General features: G+C 42.7%; 2 protein-coding genes across 3 annotated transcripts; one reads left to right on the top strand and one right to left on the bottom strand.

Annotated features, from left to right (window-relative positions):
* The first annotated feature begins 1,071 nt into the window (after nucleotides 1-1,071).
* LOC127312904 (lysophospholipid acyltransferase LPEAT2) lies at nucleotides 1,072-6,270 on the top strand. Its single transcript, XM_051343442.1, has 13 exons — nucleotides 1,072-1,689; nucleotides 3,034-3,214; nucleotides 3,305-3,364; nucleotides 3,732-3,895; nucleotides 3,971-4,034; nucleotides 4,138-4,206; nucleotides 4,292-4,387; nucleotides 4,580-4,624; nucleotides 4,952-5,022; nucleotides 5,202-5,268; nucleotides 5,388-5,438; nucleotides 5,559-5,717; nucleotides 5,820-6,270. Exons 1-13 carry the CDS (start codon nucleotides 1,229-1,231, stop codon nucleotides 5,964-5,966), a joined length of 1,635 nt encoding a protein of 544 aa, XP_051199402.1. The 5' UTR covers nucleotides 1,072-1,228; the 3' UTR covers nucleotides 5,967-6,270.
* Nucleotides 6,271-6,446: 176 nt separating this feature from the next.
* On the bottom strand, nucleotides 6,447-11,208 carry LOC127312903 (uncharacterized). 2 transcript variants are annotated; one of them, XM_051343441.2, is made up of 12 exons: nucleotides 10,864-11,208; nucleotides 10,598-10,716; nucleotides 10,405-10,511; nucleotides 10,205-10,292; nucleotides 8,433-9,468; nucleotides 8,299-8,353; nucleotides 8,136-8,217; nucleotides 7,969-8,049; nucleotides 7,786-7,890; nucleotides 7,654-7,703; nucleotides 6,848-7,001; nucleotides 6,447-6,740 (listed from the first exon to the last, which is right to left on the bottom strand). In XM_051343441.2, exons 1-12 carry the CDS (start codon nucleotides 11,051-11,053, stop codon nucleotides 6,678-6,680), a joined length of 2,130 nt encoding a protein of 709 aa, XP_051199401.1. In that variant the 5' UTR covers nucleotides 11,054-11,208; the 3' UTR covers nucleotides 6,447-6,677. The 2 variants fall into 2 exon arrangements, with proteins under 2 accessions (XP_051199401.1, XP_051199400.1); XM_051343440.2 differs by having other exon boundaries at nucleotides 6,447-6,743; nucleotides 10,864-11,207.
* Nucleotides 11,209-23,517: the final 12,309 nt, after the last annotated feature.

The raw sequence follows: 23,517 nt of genomic DNA, 5'->3' as shown, positions 1-23,517 counted from the left end.
TACATGAGAGACATCGAATCTCCAAATCTACTAAACCGGAATTGTATATTCAACAACTATGATTGAACACATGTTAAAATAGTTATATATTTTTAAAGCAAATGCCATCGGTCAAATGTAGGGTTTTCATAGGATCTCTATAAGTTTTTAGTCTTTTGTAGTTTCCATAAAAGTTCTCATTTATATGAGGTGGACCTATTTTCAGGTGTCTTCGACTTAGGATGCCCGCCCAAAATTGCAATCTATTAAAATTTTAAGAAAATGTTATTAAGTTCCTCGATTTCTATATAATACGCTCCCAATTAAGCTATTTCCCCTACCAAAAATTCTTGCTAGGCTCACCTTGCTCATTTAGATCAAACAATGGTGATGCAAGTTTTCGTGAGTCGCTTTCGAAATTTCAAGTCATGCCAATAATATCCTTTTAAAAAAACTCACTCAGGTATGTAGGAGTAGATTTTTTCTCTTTATATTCATTGTTCTTTGTCGAAAGAACTACTCCTTCATTTATCTAATTTTACAATAACGTTGTGTTGCACTTTTCAATGAAGGAGTAGTTCTTTGTCAAAAGAAACTACTCCTTCATTTATCTAAATTTTAGGGTTTTAAATTTTGTACTCCATCCATTCTCTTTCACTCTACATTCTTCAAATTTCAAGACCAATTAAAAAGTTAATTAGTACTACTCCCTCCGTACATAAATAAGTGACTCATCTTCGTCTGGATGCGGATGTATCTAGATGAAAAGTTGAATCACTTATTTATGTACGGAGAAAATACTAATTTAATATGTAAACCACTAATTTAAAGTACTTTAAAAATAATAACATCCAATAGGGAGAGTGTTGTTGTTATTTACAATGATGATGATAAAATGTAGAATAATATGCAATAAATTTTTAATCTAAAATATATACTAAATGAGAAGGAAGCAGAACCACAACTCGCCGCCCATTCTCTGACTCGGGGCATTACATGGGAGTAAAAAGCAAGATCTTGAGGTACTAAAACGCAAGATAAAGAGGCCACCAAGGCCACGACCACAAAAGCCATCGTCTCTCTCCTCCTCCGCCTGGCAATTTGCTTTTTAGTTTTAGCGCTTTGATATAAGCCATAACTTCGCCTCCGCCATTGCTCGGCTCCTTTTTCAACCTTCCGCTTCCGCGTCGCTGTCCCCGCCGACCCGCCGGCCTCCCGCGCCGCCGCCCGCCGTCTCATCCATCCATCCATGGCCTCCCGAAATCACAGCCCTACCCTCTCCACGCCCCTCCTCTCCGACTCCTCCTCCACCACCCCCACCCGCGGCGTCGCCAACGGCCACGCGTACAACCACGGCGACCTCCCCGCCGACGCGGTATGCGACGCCGACCCGTTCGCCTTCCTCTCGGAGGACCACCCGCCGCGGTCGCTGTGCCCGTCGCCTGCCGACCCGTTCCGCAACAGGACGCCCGGGTGGGGCGACGCCTACTGCTGGGCCAGGGCGCTGCTGCTCGCGCCGGTGGCGGCCGCGCGGCTGCTGCTCTTCGGGCTCGCCATCGCGATCGGGTACGCCGCCACGTGGGTGGCGCTGCGCGGCTGGACGGACTCGCGCGAGCGCCCGCGGGAGGGCGCCGGCCCCATGCCGGCCTGGCGCCGCCGCCTCATGTGGGTCACCCGGATCTCCGCGCGCTGCATCCTCTTCTCCTTCGGGTCAGTGCCTGCTTTTGCTTCCTTACGCATGCTGCGATGATGATGATGCACCAGTAAACGCTCCGCCTGATTTGGTTCTCGATCTGATCTACAAGCATTTGACCGCCGCTTAGTTTATAGCAAGTTTCGAATTTCGATCATTAGATTTGAGCCGCGAGGCGACCTGGCATGTTTCCAATTTAGATGATTAGATTTGGGCTTGGGGATTCGAGACGAGCCGTAGCATGGCCAAGCTTTGGATGGATGACGCAATGGGGGGAGAAGTTCGTTCGGTACGCAGAATTCCTCGGATTTGCGGCACGTGTGTGGGTGGGCGTGCCACTGATTTGTTTGGTGGGGGCGACGCCGACGCCGACGCTGTATCAGTTTGGAAGGCGAACGACCGTGTCGTCCCCCCTGGTTAGGAGTATGACCTGCAGTTAATGCGGCATGGGAGGAGACGACAGGAAACTGAATTTTGTACGGTCCTTGAAGTTAGCTTCCCCCGGAATTGGTACATCAGAAAATCCTGGTGATTATTATACCTTCGCAATCTGATTCGACAAGTTAGTTGGAAAGAGCTTCCGAAGAATATGGTTCCACCCCTCTTCATTTGAGGCAGCAAATCAGGTGGTCCTTCATGTGTGTTACTGTGGCTGGTCTTTGGCATGATGTGTACCTGTGTGCATAATTCAAAGGATGTCACCCTGGAAGCTCACAATTTGACCTAGTCCTGAATTCTGTTTCTGGGGCGTAAGACGTCACCAGCTATTGGTTTGACATTTTGGTTTCGATTCATTGATATTGTCGAAACAAAATCAAAGGAAAAAGGCAAAGGCTGTTAAGGCAGGTGACGGCTGATGAGGAAGCAGACAGATACCTTGCGTAGCAACCGCCCTGAAAAGCTTGCATGTCAAATAAAATGAAAAGCTAACTGTCAGAATATTGTTGTTACTTTCTTATTTAACAAAGTTACACAAAGGTTGTAGGCATCTTGTTAAGACTTCAGAGCATGTAGAAATGCTCAATGCCGAGTTCCAAACACCATCATGTTCAGTACACGCATTTTGTTTTCCACTATAGTTTTTTTTAAGAAAATGCTAGAACATCAATTGAAGCATGCTCCACACACTTTCCACCATACTTTTCCTTGTAAAATACTAGAAAATCATTGGAGCACACTCCACATAATTATAACTGGCATATGAAATCAAATTGAATCAATCATTTGTACCGTATGTTCTGCTGCTTGTCTATACTTACTAGATCTCTGGGTTGACAGCATATTTGTTTGTCACATTTTTTCTACATATAATGTTAGTGAGTACCATCTGATATTTGTTGACGACCCGTTTGCACTATCAGGTATCACTGGATCAAAAAGAAAGGAAAGCCTGCTCCTAGAGAACTTGCGCCTATAGTCGTTTCCAATCATGTATCTTACATAGATCCCATATTTTTCTTCTATGAATTGTTCCCAACCATTGTTTCATCGGATTCCCATGATGCAATACCATTTGTTGGCACGATCATAAGAGCAATGCAGGTATGTCTTTCCATTTTCCTCTTAAAGCATCACAATTTGCAGGTTCCTTTCAAGTGTTACATTTTATGACAACTCATACCTATCTTACAGGTTATATACGTTGATAGATTCTCGCCAGCATCAAGGAAGTCAGCTGTGAATGAAATAAAGGTTAGAATGGTTCCCATCAGGCTTCAACTGCATATGCGTTGTTTTGATTCATGTTTTTTTTTCATGGGGCCAAGCTTGCTTTTATCAGACAAGAATTAACATATCATATGGAAGTTCTGTCATTGATTTCTCTTGCTTATAGCTCTTAGGATGGAAAAAATTATCATACTTGTCATAGTATGTTTGTCATACAGACCATTAACTAGAAGAAAAACATAATGAGATTATTGGAATTTAAATTTTCTGTCATCTACACTGTACATATTGTTGATTTAAAAGTTAATTCCATGCAGAACTGTAACATATACTAGCAACATGATTGTCTATTAGTTATTGTGTTCATATGGTACATTTTAGGTGCTTTCAGAGAAAGGCGGCTGGCAATAATTTTCCGCGCGTCCTGTTGTTCCCTGAAGGCACTACAACAAATGGGATGTTCCTGATCTCATTCCAACATGGAGCGTTCATACCTGGCTACCCTGTTCAACCTGTTGTTGTTCGTTATCCCCATGTGCACTTTGACCAATCTTGGTAAGTTCGGTACAAAGGCACATTCTTCTTTTGTTTCCATTTTGCTGTTCTCTCATGATTGTTGTTGTTTTTCAGGGGAAACATATCGCTAATAAAGCTCATGTTCAAGATGTTCACCCAGTTTCACAATTTCATGGAGGTCTGCATTTCTTGCGCACCTCAGCCTAGCACTGTCTCTCATGTCAATTTGCAACAACTCCTTACACAAAAAGTTCACCCGTTATGAATAATTGATTTTACAGGTAGAGTACCTCCCTATTGTCTACCCGCCTGAGATCAAGCAAGAGAATGCCCTCCATTTTGCAGAGAATGTAATTCCGTTTCACCCAAAAAAATTGTCCTTTGAACACCATGTAGCTCCTGTAGGAACGTGATCCTCACATTTTGTTTCAACAGACCAGCTATGCTATGGCACATGCCCTTAATGCTTTACCGACTTCTTATTCTTATGCCGATTCAATGATTGCGTCAAGAGCAGCAGACGCTGGAAAGGTAATAGGCCACCTATATTACTATGTATATTCTGAATTCATGTATCAGCTTCGACCTTTGTTTTCTCTTTTCTGGAGTCTGTACCATCTGAGGCTTCCAGAATTTCAAATGACAATAACTGGAGACGGGCCTGTGTTCACTTGAGTAGGAGATATGAATTTGAGTCTAATTAAGCTGAGTTTCCCTTTGCAGGCGAATTGCTCAAATTATATGGTGGAAATGGCTTGGGTAAAAGAAGTAAGTATTTCTTGATTTACACATGCAGAGCTTGATTAACAAACCTCTGAAGCAAATATCATGATATTATAAGTTTGTGCTACTGTTGAAAAAAGTGTTTTGGTACAGTGTTGGTTAGTTCATGATTTCCTACAGCATGCATTTAGAATTGCTTCACTATGCATTTAGAGGTATCTCTTGCCTCACATTTTTTATAGACTTGCAGTTGATTTTATTTTCCGTGCTCCATGCATCATTTTTTTTGGCATGTTTGCTCTTCCCTAAGCCTTGTGCGTACTGTTTATGTGGTAGACTGGTACCTGACATTTTCTTAATATCTGCTTTCAGGCGTATGGTGTGACCACATCAGAAGCAATGGAACTCTTGGAGCACTTTTTGGCTATGAACCCAGACAGTGAGTAAGTTCTTAATCCCTTAACTGACAACTACTGGCTTTATCTGTAGAAGATTACAAAAGCTTTGTCACTAAGGATGACTAGAAGAGGCACTTTGTTTTGGTTCCTCTCCTAAGTATATATCCTACTTCTTCCTGTTAGTTCATAATGTTCTGATAAATATCATTAACCAACTCTTGCAGTGGACGTGTTAAAGCCCAAGATTTTTGGGCTCTTTTTGGTCTAGATTGCAGTCCTCTATGCAAGAAGGTAGTCCTACTAATGTCCTCCTGCGTGGCCGCTTATGCCAGATCAAGCTTAATTTAAAAGAAAAATTGTGATCAAGCTTTCTTGAAACTGTTATCTTTGCTGAGCTCGTTTTTTTCCAGATATTTCACTACTTCGATTTTGAAAACAAGGAATCTATCACTTTCCGACAGGTATGGACTTGATCGCGACCTACATTGTAGCTGGCTTATGGTTCTACATACCATGTATTGTGGTAGGCTAGTTGGTGTATGCTTTTCTGACGTGCCCATGTTACTGCCCGATGTACACAGTTTGTGGTCGGGTGTGCGCACATCAGGAAGCAGCCATTGTTTGAGGGAGTGTGTGAAACTGCTTTCGACAAGTGCAAGGTCCCCGGAACCTCTGATATCTCCCTTGCACAGCTAGCCGATGCCCTACGGTCAAGCATGCTTCCACCAGCTGATGATGGGGTAAGTATTCCACATTCAGGTCCGGTTTGAATGTGTCCTAACGCTATCTACATTAGTGTGCCGACTCGACTCGACTCACCCCCGGTTGTACTCTGATTTCAGATGCTGAAGCTGTTCGAGACCTTCGACATTGACAATGACGACAAAATCAGCAAGGATGACTTCATGGCATGCCTTGCGAGGTTCCCTTTCATGATCGCCCTCTTTGCTGGCCGGATCAACGGGGAAGTTTACATCGAGATAGTTTGATGCTGGAGTTGTCGCCCCTCCGTTTATTTAGAGGGATGATTGCAACACTCCACTGTCCGTTTAGTCAAGACGGACCAAAGCCAAGCTTATTCCCCCAGCTGCTTTGTGCATCTCAAACTGGCTAAACCAGTACAGTGCGGCAATTTTGTTTAATTTGTTCTTGAAGGGGGTTTATGTAGATAGGAATGTTGTGACATAGACACTTGATCCTGCATATGATACAGCGTCAGTTGAACTGGATGTGCACATAGAAAGCACTTTGTAACATGAAACAGAATTTTTTGGATGAAAAATCTGGCTTCTCATTCTATAACTGTGATGCGTCTGAACAAAAGTTCTTGTCGGTGCACAAAGTATTCGCCACAGGGCAGAATAAACAGGTCAAACAGCATCTCGGCATGTAGTACATGGTTTAGCATCTGTATGTAGGTACTCACCCTCGGTAGGTAGGTACAAGATTTACGTTGGACGATGATGGCTAAATCAATCACATTGCAGGGTTATCACATGGACAACATCTCTATTTCTGGTTTTATGCTTCGAGAGGGTATTTACACAAGAGAAAACAAGAAAAGAAATGAAGAGGGCTACAAATGAGTAACGGCTTGAAGGGAGTCCGCTGTGCTGCCACGCGAAACAAGAAGTTTTTTTTACAGTATATGTATGGTGCTTCTTGTCTCTTTTTTTTGCTGTTCTGTTCCCAGAATATCTTTACATGATGGTGCACTTCTCTTTCTTCGACTCGGGTTTTGCTGGCGGTGGGGCATTTGACCTCTGCTGCAGAAAGAAAACCACAAGTGATTCAGACAAGTGTTCTCATGCACCATGAAGCATGAACCAGTCAGATGTTTTACAGTTGGTTATGAGTAGAGGGAACGCACCCTTGGACCAACAACGAGCCCTGGCCGGCCTGCACCATTTGATTGACTGGGTGTTTGCTGCGTCTGCTGCTGCTGCTGTGATGGAGGCTGCTGTCGTTGAGATTGCTGGTCAAACTCCTGCTGTTGAAGTGCTATAGCTAGCTCTAGATCCGGGCTGCCAGCATAAAAGAAAACCAAGAGTACAGGTTAGCCTTAGGTAATACATTCGCAAATAAAAGTACTATATATTCGAAGGTTAATGACGAACAGCTAAAGTAAATGTTCAACGATCATATTATAGCTTGTTACTACTTTGCCTGCAATGTGAAATTCTCTCTATCATACTCATTTTTCTAGTCAGGCTGATTTCATGCTAACAGGTTTTAGCTCATGCACATTTTCCAAGCCAAGCTATAACAAGATGCACAGGTATAATTTAACACGATAACTGCCTGTAATGTGGGAAATACCTAGATAGTAATCGTTCAAGTAAGCATCAATTTACAGAATTCAAGATCCCCACCAACTCGTCAACTAGGCAAGTAGGCATGGAACTTTAGTGGGAAATAGTCATGGCACTTGGTTCAGAACAGAGTAGTGTGCTATAACACAAAAACATCTAAGCCTAAAACAAGCAGAATAGAGCCAAGAACTACGAAAAGTATAAATAAGAACAGCAGAGTGGTAAAATACTCTAGCTTCAACTGGCATCACAGCATAGCTGACTATACAAATATTGACATGGATGTTGTGCAGCAGTAATCTGGGTAAGACCTGCTATCTGACCAATATAGAACTCGGTAAAAAAGAGAGTAGGAGGGACATACTCTCCAGATGAGTTCGGTAGAGTGGAATTGTCAAATTGAGCAAGGTAGTCCTGAGGAACAGAAATTAAATTAAATTGTATAATCTTATAGAACTCGATGACAATCACAACAATCTATTGATGTTGCACATACAGCAGTTGTCGTCATGGCCTGCTGTTGATTCCACGAATCATTTCTGGGAGTTTCAGCCGTAAATGGAGTGAAGTTACTAGTGAGAAAAACCCCATCTCCGTTCACCTGATTTTTTATAACAAAACAAATTAGTAAATTCCATTTAAAGTGAATGAAGTGTTAGTGGAGAGAGCTAATACATACCTCATCAAGCTTTTGCCACACCAAATCAGTTTGGCCGAAAAAACCCTGATCAGTTGCTAAGAGATATAGACTTCCGTTATACTGCACAAAAAACATGAATGGTATAAAGCCACAAGCTAATAGCTTATTACAATAATTATGTGGTGTGACTTAATTACTTATCATACCTTGAACATGGTGTTGAAGTGGTTATTACGGAAGAAGACACAAAGCTCTCTTTCATTGAGACCCTCTTGCAGACAAAACAAACTGTAACGATAAAAGTTTGGCAACATATTAATCATGAACAAGAGAAATACATGAGATTAAACCTATTGAACAGATATGTACCCATAGACAGTCAGCTGGTTAGCAGTGGTCTGCAGAAAATTATCGATCAGGTCCCCTGCAACAAATAACAGTGTAAAGCTAAATATTCAATGACCTACACATGTGCAACTAATCGATAACTGGAAAATTCTCACATTGATGATCAGCAGCTCCATTTTCCAAGCATTGACTACTTTCCTCAGTCTTGTCAGCCTGCTCAGCAAGAACCACCTCACCCTCATACACTGGCTCCTCAGTTTGATATGCTATGTTTCCAGTGCCAAGTATGTGCTCTTCTCCTTGATAGATTGGCTCATTTTCCTGAATGCTCGAAGAGGCAATCTCGGCGGTGTCTGAAGAAACAATTTTCTCATCCAGCTCCGGTGTAGCACAACTAGGAGTAGCTTGAATAGTTACAGTTGCTAGGTCACAGCTGATCTCAGCATCAGAAGCTTGAGGGTCATGAAGTTGCATAGCAGAATGTTCTGTGCAGGTTTCTTTATTAGCCTCACCGAGAACAGGAGTGGGAGCAGCAGCTTGGTCATCGAGAACAGAAGATTCAAGAGAAGGGCAGGCAAGAGTAGATTCTGAAGATTGAACCGGTATATCAAGGTGCACTGCTGGCATATTTGTTTTCCCATCTTCCTCTGTTTCTTTAGATGTTAAAGCTTGTTCGGATTCTGCAGACGCAACTTCAGTAATATTTGCATCAGAAGTTGTGTTCTGTAATACAGAATCAGGACTGAAAGCAACGCTACCTTCCTCTTTATTTGTCGGTCCTACTATCTGAGGTGCCTCTAATCCAAAGCTCTCACCAGGTGGTGTATCCTCTACATTGGAGGACGAGTGACTCTGTGAAGCGCTGAAAGAAATAGATCCATCAACAGCATTCGTGCTTTCAGCTTTGGATAGACTAAGGACTCTCCTAAGTTCCTCGTCTTCCTCACGGTCACCTCGTCTTATTTGCAGTTCAGCTGAATCTGAGAGTGTGCTTTCATCAAATGATTTCCCGATAGAAACAGTAGGTGAAGGAACCCCTAATGCTGCTGCGGTTGCAGCAGCAAAATCAACAGTCTCTTCCTCTGCAACATGTTTATCCTCTTCTGCTGGTTTCCCTGACTTAAACTCAGCAAGCCCAGAAGCAAGAGCGTTGTATGACTTTGATCCAATGGCAGTAGCAGTGTCAGTATCCTAGAAATGGGATGAAACAGTATTAGCATGTAGCTGGTGTCATAGGCACAACTAATAAAGTGACGCTGAATCTATTTTGTGGGTAATGTCATCTTTAAACTCATGACAAGAGAGCATCTAGCGTTCACAAATGTATAGTGAAAAACCATGTTGGTCATGCATCCTAGTTTGTGAAATTGCATTGAAGAAGATCAATACTCCCTCCATCCCAAATTAATTGACTCAACTTTGTCTACATACGCACGTACCTAGACGACAAAGTTGAGTCAATTAATTTGGGATCGAGGGAATATAGCATTTGTTTTGACGAGTTTTATCCGTAGAAACAAAAAATCAACTACCAAAACTATAACAGCCTGCATGCACGCATAACCTTTTGCAGAAACAACCCAGGTAAAAATCAAATTAAAACACAAAGATGGGGGCAGCAGAGTAAGAGAAACAGTTCTCTCAGTTGGCAGCTCATCTCAACAGAATAGCTCATAATTACGACAGATGGTTTAGGGTGCAGATTGAAATACAGTTGGTAGCAAGGTAACCTAAAGAAAATGTGATACGATTTACCACACAAAGAGGTCAAAAGAAAATGGCAAGCCTAATGTCACATGCATGAACATCGATAATGCTAGTAAAAAAGCAGGGCAAAACAGATATAGCGCAATATATAGGGTGGTCTGTCTTTGCAGCAAAGCAACATGTGAACCTAATAGCACGTCATAAGGATAGGTCGGAGTACCTGAGGATCCACTATCCATCCATGGTATAGCGGGATATCCAGAAGGTCAAATATGGCGCGCTCTGGGGTGAACTCGAAATCATCGACCCTGCAGTGTCCAAATAAACGCACCTCAGAACAAAAAAAACTAAATGCCCTATACACACACATACACAGAATAAGGCATGGGCACACAATCTGAAGAAAAAACTTGAACGCACTTTCTGAACATGACATTGACGTCAATGCCGGTGGTGAGGCGCGGCAGAAGGTCTATCGCGTCCGAGATGTTGTGCTCCCAGTTGCGGACGTACTCCTCGTCCTTGGCCTGCGATCCCCCAAGCCCGGTTTTCAGATACGAACACAACGGTCCAGAAACAAGCAGAGTGTTAACAGCAGGAGAGTTGATCGAACCTGCGCGCTGGTGTTGGAGTCAATGAGGCGCTCGGCGACGAGGGAGAGCAGCTTCTGCTGCGACACCTCGCCCGCATCCGGGTTCAGGTTGATCACATTCTTCAGCAGCAGCACGTTACCTGCAGAAACAAACAAACGCCCGCGCGTGCGGCAAAAACCCAGGTGAAATCGCGAGCAACCACACACCCAACGCCACGAGCGGAATCCGGGGAAATGGCCGATCAACTCGCGCGCGAGCGGGAGAGGGGAAGGGGGAGGAGACTCACAGATGGCGAGGAGCGGGCAGGGCCCGTTGTCGTTCTGGTAGACGATGGGGGTGCGGCGGCCGAGGAAGTCAACGGCCCTCGTCTTGTGCATCACCTCGAGGGGCTCGGGCGGCGGCGCGGGCGCCGGGTCGGGATCCAGCGCGCCGAGCGGCGGCGCCGGCGGGGGGAGCGGGGACGGGTCCGCGGACATGGATCTCCGCCGCGATCGCCGGGGCTGGGGGCTGGGGCCTGGGGGTGGGCCTACGTCGCCGGAAACCCAAACCCTGGGATCGGCGCGGTCGTCGGCGGCGGCAGAGGACGGCGAGCGGATTGGAATGGCGGAATCGGGAGAGGAATAGAATAGCAGGCAGAGACAGAGAGAGTGTGGGTGGGGGTGGGAAGAGCAGGCCGGGCGGGGCAGGGGGGTATTAGAAAAGTCGGCAAACTACCGGAATCTCTAGGGAATAGTACCATTATCGGGTACTTTACTCGATTCGGTCCCTGCGGTTTCGGATAATAGCAAACCTTGTTCTCTTTTGTGCTATTTTGGCCCTTGTGGCTATGGTTGAAAACAAAACGAAAAATTTCTGTTCGTTTTCGGAGAAAAAGGAAATGGAAAGAAAAAAACAGATATAGAAACGGTATTTTGCAGAAGAAGGAACGAAAACAGAAATAAAATGAAAACGAAAAAAACAAGGAAATTTTGAAAGAAAGATAAGAAAACTTTTAGAAATACTACCCATCTACGACGAAGTACGAAATATTACTTTGAGTTGGTGATTTCCTTTGATCATCGAGCCATGGAATACATGAGACTAGGACCTACAACGTACTTGCAATCATGCCAAACTAAGTACTATGTTGTACTTTATGTTCAGTTATAGCCCGTCGAAGTTGTGAGCCACTCATTGGCTTGGTTTTCATTTATTTATGTGTTCCTTTTGGTGCACAAACCAATGTGTTTGACAAATATTCATTTTCGTATCGTATCTGTTCGTATTTGCTCTATATTTGTCTTCAGTGATTTTCGCTTCCATATTTGTTTCTTGTGTTTCTCATTTCATTTCCGATTTCGGCAAGATATATGAAACGAAAACGACGGCAAGGCATGTTTCGGTTCTGTTTTGAACCCTACTTACTAGTAGGTCCTCATTGTTCTTGGTAATTGTTAAAGTAGCACTGGATTTGCAAGTTGTATAGCTAACGAACCCAACGACTATTTAGTTGCCATTGCACAACCCTTTTCCTTTATGTGTATTACACTTAGACTGTTCATCGGTATCATCGAATCCAAACCCTAAGAGGAACTTTTAGTTGATAAAAACAGAAAACATACTATGCAAAACGATCCTTGATGTTTTGATTAAATATGTGATTTGACAATACGTGATTAAGCTTAGCGCACGAATGTTTGACAAAAATGAAAAGAAACTTAGCATGGAAGCAACGTCACGCGCTTGCTTGGACGAGCCGTTGCACGACTCATCCGCACGTTGGATCGGCTGGCGCGTGCGTGCACTTTTTGTGCTAACCGACGTTTGTTTCTCCAACGTACCTGGGCCGTCGGATGGCAGCGAGGCGTCAGATCCAGCCGTCCGAGTGGCGTGCGTGTCACGGGAGGAGAAAACTTGATTCCGTTTCGGGGCCTCTACGCGTCTAGAGTAGTTTGCTTCGTCGCAACAGCTTCGGAATCCCGATTGTTTTTGGCCGAAAAAACAACAAGAGCGAAGCACGTGGCCACCGAAACACCGAAGCATTTGGAGTGAATGGGAAAAAAACTACGGCATCCTAACCCAATTAATCTTGGAGCATCTTCAGCCATGTCTCCGGGAAGATCCCAGGGCCTCTTTTTTCATCCGAACGAATGAAAATGGCTCAGTCACGTTCTCAGCTTCTCGTTTTCGTCTGGATTTAGGTCTAAATTCGTCCGGACTCCCCAGGCCATCCTCGATTTTCCGGGGTGCTGCCGGGACTTCGGATGGAGCAAATTCCGCGCTCTGTGTCCGTGTGTCAGTGAAGATTATGTGCTCTGACCCGCCCAAATTTCCCAGGACGGCTGGAAAATCGTTGCTCCCCATGCTAAAAATAGATCCAATTCGGATCAATTTGCATCTGGATTGTGGCCCGGGTGCCTCCAACGGCTGGGGATGCTCTTACTCTCATACTAAGTTACATAGTTATCCGATCACTAAGTTAAAAAATATCAGTAGGGAAATTTCTTTTAGATTGTTCATCTGAAACTTGTCATTTTTACCTAAGCTAAATACTTTTAAATTTGGGTATGGAAAAAAGCACGCACGTGCATACAGGCATCCTCTACATGCAAAATTTTGTTTAAATTTTTTAGAATGAAAATTCCAATTTTTGGGCCCCTCCTTTATCAGTTTCAACAGAACCCATGTTCCACAACGTACTTCTAATGGGTGGACAGGCAGTAGAACTTAGGGACACAACCCAAACTGATCGACTCGAGCGGACCGACACATTCGTCCATAAAATTTGAGGTGTAGATACGTCGGGCCGAACAACGCGCGCGTCCCCCCCTTGGCCATCCGGGCTCTCCCGCCAGTGGCACGTAATGCACACACACCTAACTCCCTATCCCAAACCCTCGCCCGACATCTCCGTCGCCACCCCAGGCAGCACCGCCATCTGCGTTGTGGGTCGTTGTTGCCGTCACCAGTTCCCAGCGGATCCTGCTGCCCAGGAACCACGTTCTTTTGCCGTTGTTTTGCAACACCACTCACGAGAGCTTGCCAGCTGTTGCAGTCCCCGGCCGTCACCGCGACTATTTCCCTCATTTCCAGCAGCGCCGCAGACCACACATGTTACCGGAGTGGACTGCGTACGGTGCTCCATCACGCCATCTGCCCCGACACCTACTCTTCTTCGGCCACACGCTCGGGCGCGTCGCTAGCCTGTGCGCCCATGAGCTGCTCGTCTAGTCGTCGGACCAGGTTTGAGGTATGTTCGACGTCCAAATTTCTCTCTTGCATTGCATGGGTGTAGGCATGGTCATTGACGATGCATTCATGAACTGACTAACTGCATATGCTTGTATAGATGTGTAGTATGTCAATCGATTTTTTTACAAAAATGTCATCGAATCATCGTCGGACGAGGAGTCCGACAGTGAGACCGGACTTTTGTTTGCCATTGCAATCATGGTGCATGACCATTATCTTCCGCCAATGTGTAGAATGGCTTGTCGGTGAATCGCAAGGCCAACACCGAACACTATCGAGTAGGTGGCAACACATGCCTTATGAGGGACTACTTCCACCTAATCGATCCGATGTACGACCCGAAGGCATTCTGTCGTCGCTATGAGATGTCCATAAAGTTGTTCGTGGATATTCTCGATGGTGTAAGGGAATATGAATACTACTTCGAGGCCAATGTCGATGCTATCAGTAAGCTTGGCTTCTCCTCTTACCAAAAATGTTCGACAGCAATTCGGCAACTTGCATATGGAGTACCAGGTGATTTTGTTGATGATTACTTGCGCATGAGCTAGAGCACATGCATTGATGCCATGTATAAGTTTTGCAAAGCAGATGTTGCGGTGTTTGGCACAGTTTATCTGAGAGATCCAAACACCAAAGACACGTCCCGTCTCTTGTCCATCAACAAAAAGAGGGGGTTTCATGGGATGTTAGGCAGCATAGATTGCATGCATTGGTAGTGAAAAAGCTGTCCTTTTAGTTGGCAAGGGGATTGCATGCATTGGTAGTGAAAAATCTGTCCTTTTAGTTGGCAAGGGTAGTTTAAAGGGCATGCAGAGGGGTGCACGGTAATAATAGAGGCATTTATGTATGGATTTGGCGCTCCTTCTTTGGCATGGAAGTATCTAACAATGATATTAACGTGTTCCAACGCTCAGTGGCATTTTCTAGGCTTACAGAATACCATGCTCCACAGGTTGCCTGTGAGATTAATGGTAATCCTTATGCCCAGGGTTATTATGTAGTTGATGTCATCTATCAATCTGCAACCTTGAAGATAGGAAATGTAAGAGGTTTTCCAAAGAGCAAGATGTTGCTCGGAAGGATGTAAAGCGGGCATTTTGTGTGTTTCAATCACGGTGGACTATCATTCGGCACCCTGCTAGAACTTGGCGCACGGAGAGGATGTGGGAGGACATGTCAACATGTGTCATCACTCGCAACATGATCGTTCAGGAAGAGCGAGATGACAACATCTATGACTAAGACTGGGAATTTGAGGGTGAGTTGGTTGAGCCACAGCCTGGGGCATCGTCTTGGGAACAATTCTTGCATATGCATCATATGTTGCGTGACCGGACCACTCATGATCGCCTTCAAGACGATTTGATTGAGCATATGTGGGTTAAACGATCATGTTCATTGCTTGATCTAAGTTTGGGGTCTTCTCTTCCTCCTCAATCAACTTGCTATTGCTCCGATGGTTAATTCTTATAAGTATATTATAAGTTTAACATAATATAATATTATTATTAGGTAAGATGGTTACCATTTTGCTTCCAACTAGCCTTTTTTACTACATTATTATTTATTAACATCATTGTTATATTTTTTACAGTATTATATAAATAAATTCGATCATAATGTTGTTCAACAACTACAATCGAGCCTTATTGGCCTCACTTCTATCTGAATGTATAAGCAATTCAGCTTTTTCCAACTAGGCTATGCCCCTTTCCATTAATTGCATAGCGGAAACATTATGTCGTTCGATACAACAACAATTAAAGGGAACTAGGAAAGAAAGCAAAGAAGAAGGAAAATAAAGGGTTTGGTAGGTAAACCCGATGTATAACCTTGGCATCGAAAGCCATGCTATGGGGCAAGAAACTTACCCTACACTACAACATAAGTTTCAAGTCAACAAACAACACATAGGAACAAACTTCATGCAAAACAGAACTAACAAATTTCTATCCACTTGATAGAAGAAGCTCTAGGAAAAGAACCGTCGGACTTCAGCCATAGGTGATTGCCAACACACTTGGAACCACCCGGCGAACCGCTCGCCGGGCCAAAATTCAGTACATATGCCTGATGAAGAATCTGGTCAGTGCCACACCTAATCCTGTCACGAACCTGCCCAGAATTTAAGAAAAGCTCACATAGAAGATATAGTTACCATAGAGGATCGTACCACTAAATGGTCAAAAGTGATTTTATCTCTCACATTCCAAATAGCCGCCAACAACAAAATAAAACCTTTTTCTCTAGGATAAAAGACATACAACCAGACAAAACTTTTCCAAACAAATGAAGGACACAAGGAAGTGTCTAGGATGGACCCAAGAATGCCCCAAACATATTTGGCACTTGAGCAAACAAAAAACAAATGATTAGCCGTTTCATTTTCATTACAGAAGGAACATATAGGTGAACCCAACCAATTTATTTTTCTCATGTTGTCCATAGTTAATATAGCATCTTGAAATAATTTCCCTGATAGCAGTTGTGTACAACATAATTCTTTTTCTCATGTTGTACAAGATTTTCATAGCAGTGCCCCACTACCAGTTGTGTGTGCATATCACTGCCTTCTCTCTTGCCTTCTCTCCCTCCTTTGCCATCAAATTCTATTTCATTGACATTTGTCATGATTTTGACCCTAGCAAATATTTTTTACATTTGCCTTCGACTAGACACATTTTGTCATTTGCATTTCCTTTAAAGGACTCTCAACAATGATAGGAATATGTTACGAACCCTAAAACCATGGACAATAAGCCATATCACCTGTGTCCTACACATCGTTCTGTACCACTCATCACATCCTCCTCTTTTCTGCTCCCATGCTCCCATATGTCCACATTCCACAAGATGTACACATAGAAAACCCAAGTGACCGTGTGACACGATGAAGAGCTCAAAAACATACTATGTGATCGAGGAAAATCTAATACCGTTCTTGTTTTTCATTCCTATGACCTATACAACTATTAAATTGTACGGTTGATAGTGATGCACATGTGGTGTGACTTAATCTAATTTCAAACTCTCTGATCCTAATCTTGAGATCGGTGTTGTATGAGTGAGTGTAGCCATGTAGATTTTTTTAAGCCAATATATGGTGTTATTTTTTTATAGGATGGTATATTTTTAGCATAAGTCTAGAGTGGTATTGATGTGCGTGTGTTTGTGTGTTGTGCCAAGTGTTTTTTTTTTTTCGGAAATTCACTTTTGATCTCAGGTGCACATATTCTCTTTACCTAAAAAATGCATTTTAAATGTGAAAAGAATTGAAAAAAATATTCTGCGCTTATGTATTAACATCGTATGTGCGAACGTAAATTTTAACGAAATACAAACAATTTTGTATTGTGTAAAAAAAATCATGCAAACCCTTATTGTACCACCGATTTTCTTTTTTCATTTTTTACGTAGGCCACACAAAAATTCAATTTGTTGTAAAACGACTTGGTGCACACATAGATTGTGAAGATGTGAACGCGATTTTTTTTTTGAATTTTTTGACTCTTCAATAAAGGGAGCATATGCACCCGAGCCAAAAACACCATGTTTATTTTTAGGGCTACCATGTTTTTTTATTAAAACGTATTATTTGATGAAACTAGCCCATACATGTGGATCCACTATTTGATCCAGTAGGCCGGTATGCTAGCTGACCCAGCCCGCTACCAGTTTGCCTCTTCCACTCGGCTGAGAAGCCGTCTTTTGCACGAATGAAACGTCCGTCCTCTCCAGAAGACCGCAACCCAAATAAAAAAACAGAAGACCGCAACCCAAATAAGCTGTTGCTGCTCCGCTGATCTGCCTCGCCGGCGCCGCCGCCTGGGTTCCTGGCCGTAGCACGCCCTCCTCTTCCTCCGCCTTACCCAAGATTTCGATTGGGATCAATGGCCACGTCATCAAGCCGGCGACGCAGCGCAACATACAAGGTTAGTTCTCTGCTCCCATCCCCTGTCTTCTCTCTCCCATTGTGCTGCGAGGTTACCACAGTGCGTTCGTTGGTACTAGAACATGTTCCGTTACTGAGCCAGTCACATGTGCTTACTGCTTACCTGTGAATCGATGATAATGTTGGTCGACCTTGCTGTCATGTATGTGTGAGAAATTGTAGATTCTGGTCTTAAAACTGCTGTCCGGGAAATGATCGATGAAATGACCGACCTGTAAATGTTGCCTTGTCTGACATGACACGCATTGACATGGCCTTGTCCAAATGAAACCCACATTATGGTTGTTTCTGCTTCTCGCATACTATAGTTGTCAATATCACCAGCAAAATAATGTAAAAGGTTGTTGGCTGTTATTTGATCGTTGCTTTATGGTAGAAATTCAAATATAAACTACATCAATGCCTTTTAATATGTATAATGACCTATATTACCACCTCCGGATAAATGGTTTCCATTTAAGCCAAATATTCAAATAAATACTAGATTAATGCATGCCCATCGGCACAATGGCCTACCCATCCAAATATATCTAATCTTTTTATTGCTACTCCAAATCTGAACTATAGCGATGCCTTTTAATAGGCACAATGACCTACAATTATGCGTATTTGATCGGCGAAATATTAGTGTTTCCCTTTATCCCGATACCCAAATACACACCATTACTTTATTAATGCCATTATTACACCCTTCACATATAATATTTCCATTTACACTATTTATTAAACTGTCAGTTAAATGTAGAGCCCTGAGCTATATAAATCAGCACCTAGACCCTTCTTCCTCGTTCAACACAAGTTAATTCATCTAAAAAAACACAAGTTAATTCATTGTGATCCAGACATGGATGCCAAGGTTGCAGCAGTAGCCATTGTCTTGCTCATCCTAACCTTAGGTGAGTGCAATCTTGTTATATTTTCACTTGTTTAAATTTGGTAGTAGAGGTAAACTCACATTTTCCATGGAGCAGTACACCTTGTAGCAAAAGAGATATTAGAGGTGAAGGATTGTTGCGGTCCTTGTTGGTGAAGTGGGGACTGGGGAGGGGTGGGCTTAGTGTGTATAGAAGTAGATATATACTTCCCATACCATTATTGAAAGATAGATTTTCAGTTATAGTAAAGGTAAAATGATTTTTCCATGTTTAATTCCCATAATAAGTGTTATAATTTATCATTCCAATTATTGTGCAGAAAAAAACATCAGTTGTCAAATAGTCCAACAATCTATAATCAGAAGATCCAGCTCCGTCGGCGACTTCTCTTAGACATTCAAGGCAACATGTATGCTTCATTCTTCATCTACTTAATACCCATGGCTGCTTTTCCAAATAGAATCCCCAATGATCTTGAAAAATGGAAAATCATGTATAAGGACTGTCGTATATAGATGCTACAGAGTGCAAGGAAATGTACATCACAATAACTCGAGCAAATTCTTAAGAGTGTTTGCTTGTTAATGAAGACAAAGATATATTGTGTACGGTAAACTTGCAAGCTTTAGCATCATAGACCATAAATTTGGCATGACTTTGTTCTTAGATAAATGTATCGCTAAAAAGCAAGAAAGTAAAAATGAGGACGTCATTCAGATTCCATCTGATGCTACCTTAAATGTGGTTACCATGTCATATTATTGCTTTTTCGGTTTTTCCAACTGTGTGGCTATATTTAAAAATATCACAAATAGGTACTACTCCGTCTGAGTAATTTCATTCCAGGTTTCATCAATAATATTTATCACAATACAAATAAAACAGTGTGAGATTTCGTTGTTAAGAGTAAAGCATGCTGTGAGTGCAGATTAAAACTGAAAGCATCAAACAGTAATATATTATCCTATGGATTTTGTTCTGAATATAATATCTAAATCTTCAGAAGCAGCAGAGGTCACTTGTGTACTGAAAATAGAAATGATTAGAACTCATTGACTGTTGCCTGAACATAATTCTCATATTACGATGTAGCAAGACTTGCTATCTGTAACCATATTTCGGAAATCTCTTTAGCTCATACTTGTCTGGTAGTTAAGGTGTATTGCTCTTACATCTACATCACATTAACTTAACTAAGAAGGATATTGTTACTGAAAATTAGGATAAGCTTATTAAATGAGTGTATAAAACAATAACACTGCAGTATGGTATGTACCTAATATTGCTGTGAGGCCTTTACAAAACATGTACATGATTTATCAATATAATTCTTGTAGAGGGATGCAATGCAAAATATATATCCAGCGATGTCAGAAATAAATCTATATGAGAATTATGATGTTACTACCTGTAACTCTGTAAGGAGCTTATGACCTGAATTTTCTCCAGCTTCTCTGAATCCTACATTACTTCCATTCGCAATTTATGCCCTAAGAGAGAAAAAAAAATACTACACGAGACATGATAATCGTAAGCTAGCTTGATTGGTTCAGCTAACAATTGACCAGAAATACATATACTTTTAAAGATGAAGCAATCCATACGCCACACACGAAATTGTGGTTTTGGAATCAAACAGAACACACCAATGGAAGTATCCGGCAGAAAGTTGAGAACATTTTATGATGTTTCAAGTTCGGTCCCCTATATTATTAGACATATGCATAAAATAATACCGTGACCATTTATCAAGGTTCAGAAATACACGTGGAATGTTGTATCAGCATGAGCTCAGTTCCAACATATCAAGTAAGCTATTTGAACCAAGTAAGTAATCTGACAAAAGGTGGGTCAAATGTATCAATCCTTACCTTTGAACAAATTTTGCAGTATTTTTTTTTTTGAAATGGAGGCAAAAGAATTGCCCCATCAATTAATTAAGTAAAATAGTAAAGCTATTTTACAGTATTCTTGATTCTGTATAGTTCCTAAATTATCATCACTCTTATCCATGATTCTTCAGGATAGTGATTATCTTCATGTTTTGTTTCTTGAAAACTGAATCTGGGTACATTTTGGAAAATGAATGCATGAAAACAACATGGAGGGCGCATGAGAGTCACCCATGTCAAGTAAGCTATCTGAACAAAAGGTAGGTCAAAAGGTTCGGTCCTTACAGCTGGGCTAACTTAAAAGTATTGTTCATTCTTTCTAGTTTCTACATTATCATCGCTATTATCCGTGCCATGGTTCTTCAGTCTCTTGATTATCTTTGTGTTTTAATTCGTGGGAACTGCATTTTGATGTTGTTGAAAACTAAATGCAGAGAAATAACATGGAGGGCATAAAGTAGTACTACAGTTTCAATGTTATAATTTATAAAATCTCCTGCGTGGCAGTAAGAATTTGCAAGAAGACTCTATATGAAGAATATGCCGTTTTACTTCATACATCAATTTTTTTAGAATATACCATTTTGATCCCTTTCAATTATTAGTTTATTGTTATCCATAATCTACGTCGCACACGGCTGAAATGGGCTGTCTCACATGATATGCAAGGGTGGGTGATATGTCCAAACAAAGCAGAACCGTGTGCGACCGGACATGCTGCCGCACATGCTAAGTTTATAGAAACCGTTTGCGATAAGGAGACCTGTCGCAAAAGGTTTTCTGTGTTAGGGAATATGCAACTTGTATTTCACGGGGGCCAAAGGCCACAATATATAGTACATATACATGGTGAAATATGCAGGGAACCTCCTAATTAATGGGGATAATACAATATAAAACTATCTCTCTAACACCCCCCTCAAACTCATGGTGGATCGACAACACTGGGTTTGGAGAGTAGAAAGCGATGTTGCGCTCTAGTTTGGGCCTTCGTAAAGAAGTCCGCCAACTGAAGGCACATACTGAAGCGCAATAATCTGATCTTGCACACTGGCAAAGCATCAACACCAATATGCTTGGTAAGCTCATGCTTCACAGGGTCACGTGCAATACTGATAGCACCAGACAAGAGAGTAGTGGGTGTCGTAACAGAGACGCCAAAATCTGCAAGTAACCACCGTAGCCAAGCCACCACCGTAGCCAAGCCATCTGTCAAAAGAGCCATAGCTCGCAACTCATCCTCTGCACTCGAACGGAAACTACGGTCTACTTCTTCGTCTTCCAGGCAATGAGAGAACCACCAAGAAAAACACAGCAGGCATACAGGGACCGCCGATCGGAAGGATCACTCGCCCACGTCGCATCGGAGTAGGACTAGAGCTGTAACGAGCTGGAACGAGGAAAGAAGAGACACAAAGAGATCGTTCCATGTAAATAGTGTAGAAAATGAAGAAGGTGACTATAGTGGACCGAAGTGGGAGCAGAGACAAACTGACTCAGAATATGGACAAGATAAGAAATATCTGGGCGAGTAGGCAAGTAACGGCCAAATAGACGAGACTCCCGACATGATGTCGATAACGAGTCGGATCAGAGAGAGGATCACCATTAGAGGCACGAAGAGAAATATTGAGCTCCATAGGAGTCTCAACAGTACGCTCATCAGTAAGAGTAACACGATGAAGAAGGTCCTGAATATAACGTTCTTGGGATATAAAGAAATCATCAGAGGTGGATGAAACCTCAATCCGAAGAAAATAACGAAGTGGACAAGATCCGACATAAGGAACTGCTCACAGAGACGTGCCTTAACAAAGGCAATGTACTCAGGGTCGTCACTAGTGACGATCACATCATCAACATACAGAAGAAGAAGAGTGCGACCACGAGGAGAAGAGTGAACAAACAACGTCAGATCATGTGTACTGGGAGAGAAACCAGCAGCAGTGACCACAAAAGCAAAGCGCTCAAACCATGCATGAGGGGCTTGCTTAAGGCCATATAGAGAGCGACGAAGACGGAAGACCATGCTATCTGTGATGGAATACCATCTGTGGTTGCATATAAACCTCCTCACTTAACTCACCATTAAGAAAGGCATTCTTAACATCAAGCTGAGACACAGACCAATGGCGAGCAGAGGACACATCAAGAAGAGTCCGAACAGTGGTCATGTGAGCGACATGAGCAAAAGTCTCATCATAGTCATGACCATGCTCCTGCTGAAAACCTCTAGCAACGAGTCGAGCTTTGTATCGCTCAAGAGTACCATCAGAGCGGGTCTTAACCTTATAGATCCACTTACAGGTGATAGGACGAACACGAGGTGGAAGAGGAAGATCTCCCACGTGCCAGTGCGCTCAAGCGCAACAATCTCCTCAGCCATAGCGAGCTGCCATTCAGGATGAACAACAACCTCACGATAAGTAGTTGGCTCAGGAATAGCTGAGACACTATAGCTAGCAGACGAGGAGCGAGGAGAACATAACAAACGTAAACAAATAGACGAAGCATGTAATAGTCAGGAGAGCGATCATAAAGTCGCTCGAGAGGAATGCCACCTTGAAGGGCGGCGAACGACCGTATATTATTGAGATAGGCCGAGGTAGAGACAGCCTCAGCACAGAAATGAGGCGGAAGAGAAGAAGCGATCATCATCGCAGGAGCAGTCTTAAGAAGATGACTATACTTACGCTCAACAACGCCACAAGAGAACTGAGCGAGAGTGCCCTGCTCAGCATAAAGACCACGCAAATGCTTGGAGATATACTCACCAGCAGAATCAACACGGAAGACACGAATAGGTGTAGAAAACTGAGTAAGAACCATGGCTGCAAAATGCTTATAAATGGAGAGCACCTCACTACGAGAAGACATAAAATACAACCAAGTGTAACGAGAAAAATCATCTATAAACATGATATAATATCGATGGCCCCCTTTCGAAGCGAAAGGAGCCAGTCCCCAAACATCCGAGTGAACTAAAT

This window comes from Lolium perenne, chromosome 7 (assembly GCF_019359855.2).
Source record: "Lolium perenne isolate Kyuss_39 chromosome 7, Kyuss_2.0, whole genome shotgun sequence".
Lineage (NCBI taxonomy): Eukaryota > Viridiplantae > Streptophyta > Magnoliopsida > Poales > Poaceae > Lolium > Lolium perenne.
Note: the sequence above shows the minus strand (reverse complement) of the source record. Positions and strands in the feature narration are given on the sequence as shown.

Bases quoted from the DNA above. Each gene is read 5' to 3' on its own strand.
- LOC127312904 (XM_051343442.1), top strand. From the start codon at position 1,229: ATGGCCTCCCGAAATCACAGCCCTACCCTCTCCACGCCCCTCCTCTCC. The intron at 4,388-4,579 runs GTAATAGGCCAC...TTCCCTTTGCAG, and splicing joins GAGCAGCAGACGCTGGAAAG to GCGAATTGCTCAAATTATAT. The intron at 5,023-5,201 runs GTAAGTTCTTAA...CAACTCTTGCAG, and splicing joins GCTATGAACCCAGACAGTGA to TGGACGTGTTAAAGCCCAAG.
- LOC127312903 (XM_051343440.2), bottom strand. From the start codon at position 11,053: ATGTCCGCGGACCCGTCCCCGCTCCCCCCGCCGGCGCCGCCGCTCGGC. The intron at 10,512-10,597 runs GTTCGATCAACT...GGGGGATCGCAG, and splicing joins ACTCCAACACCAGCGCGCAG to GCCAAGGACGAGGAGTACGT. The intron at 8,050-8,135 runs GTATGATAAGTA...TTTTTTGTGCAG, and splicing joins ACTTCAACACCATGTTCAAG to TATAACGGAAGTCTATATCT.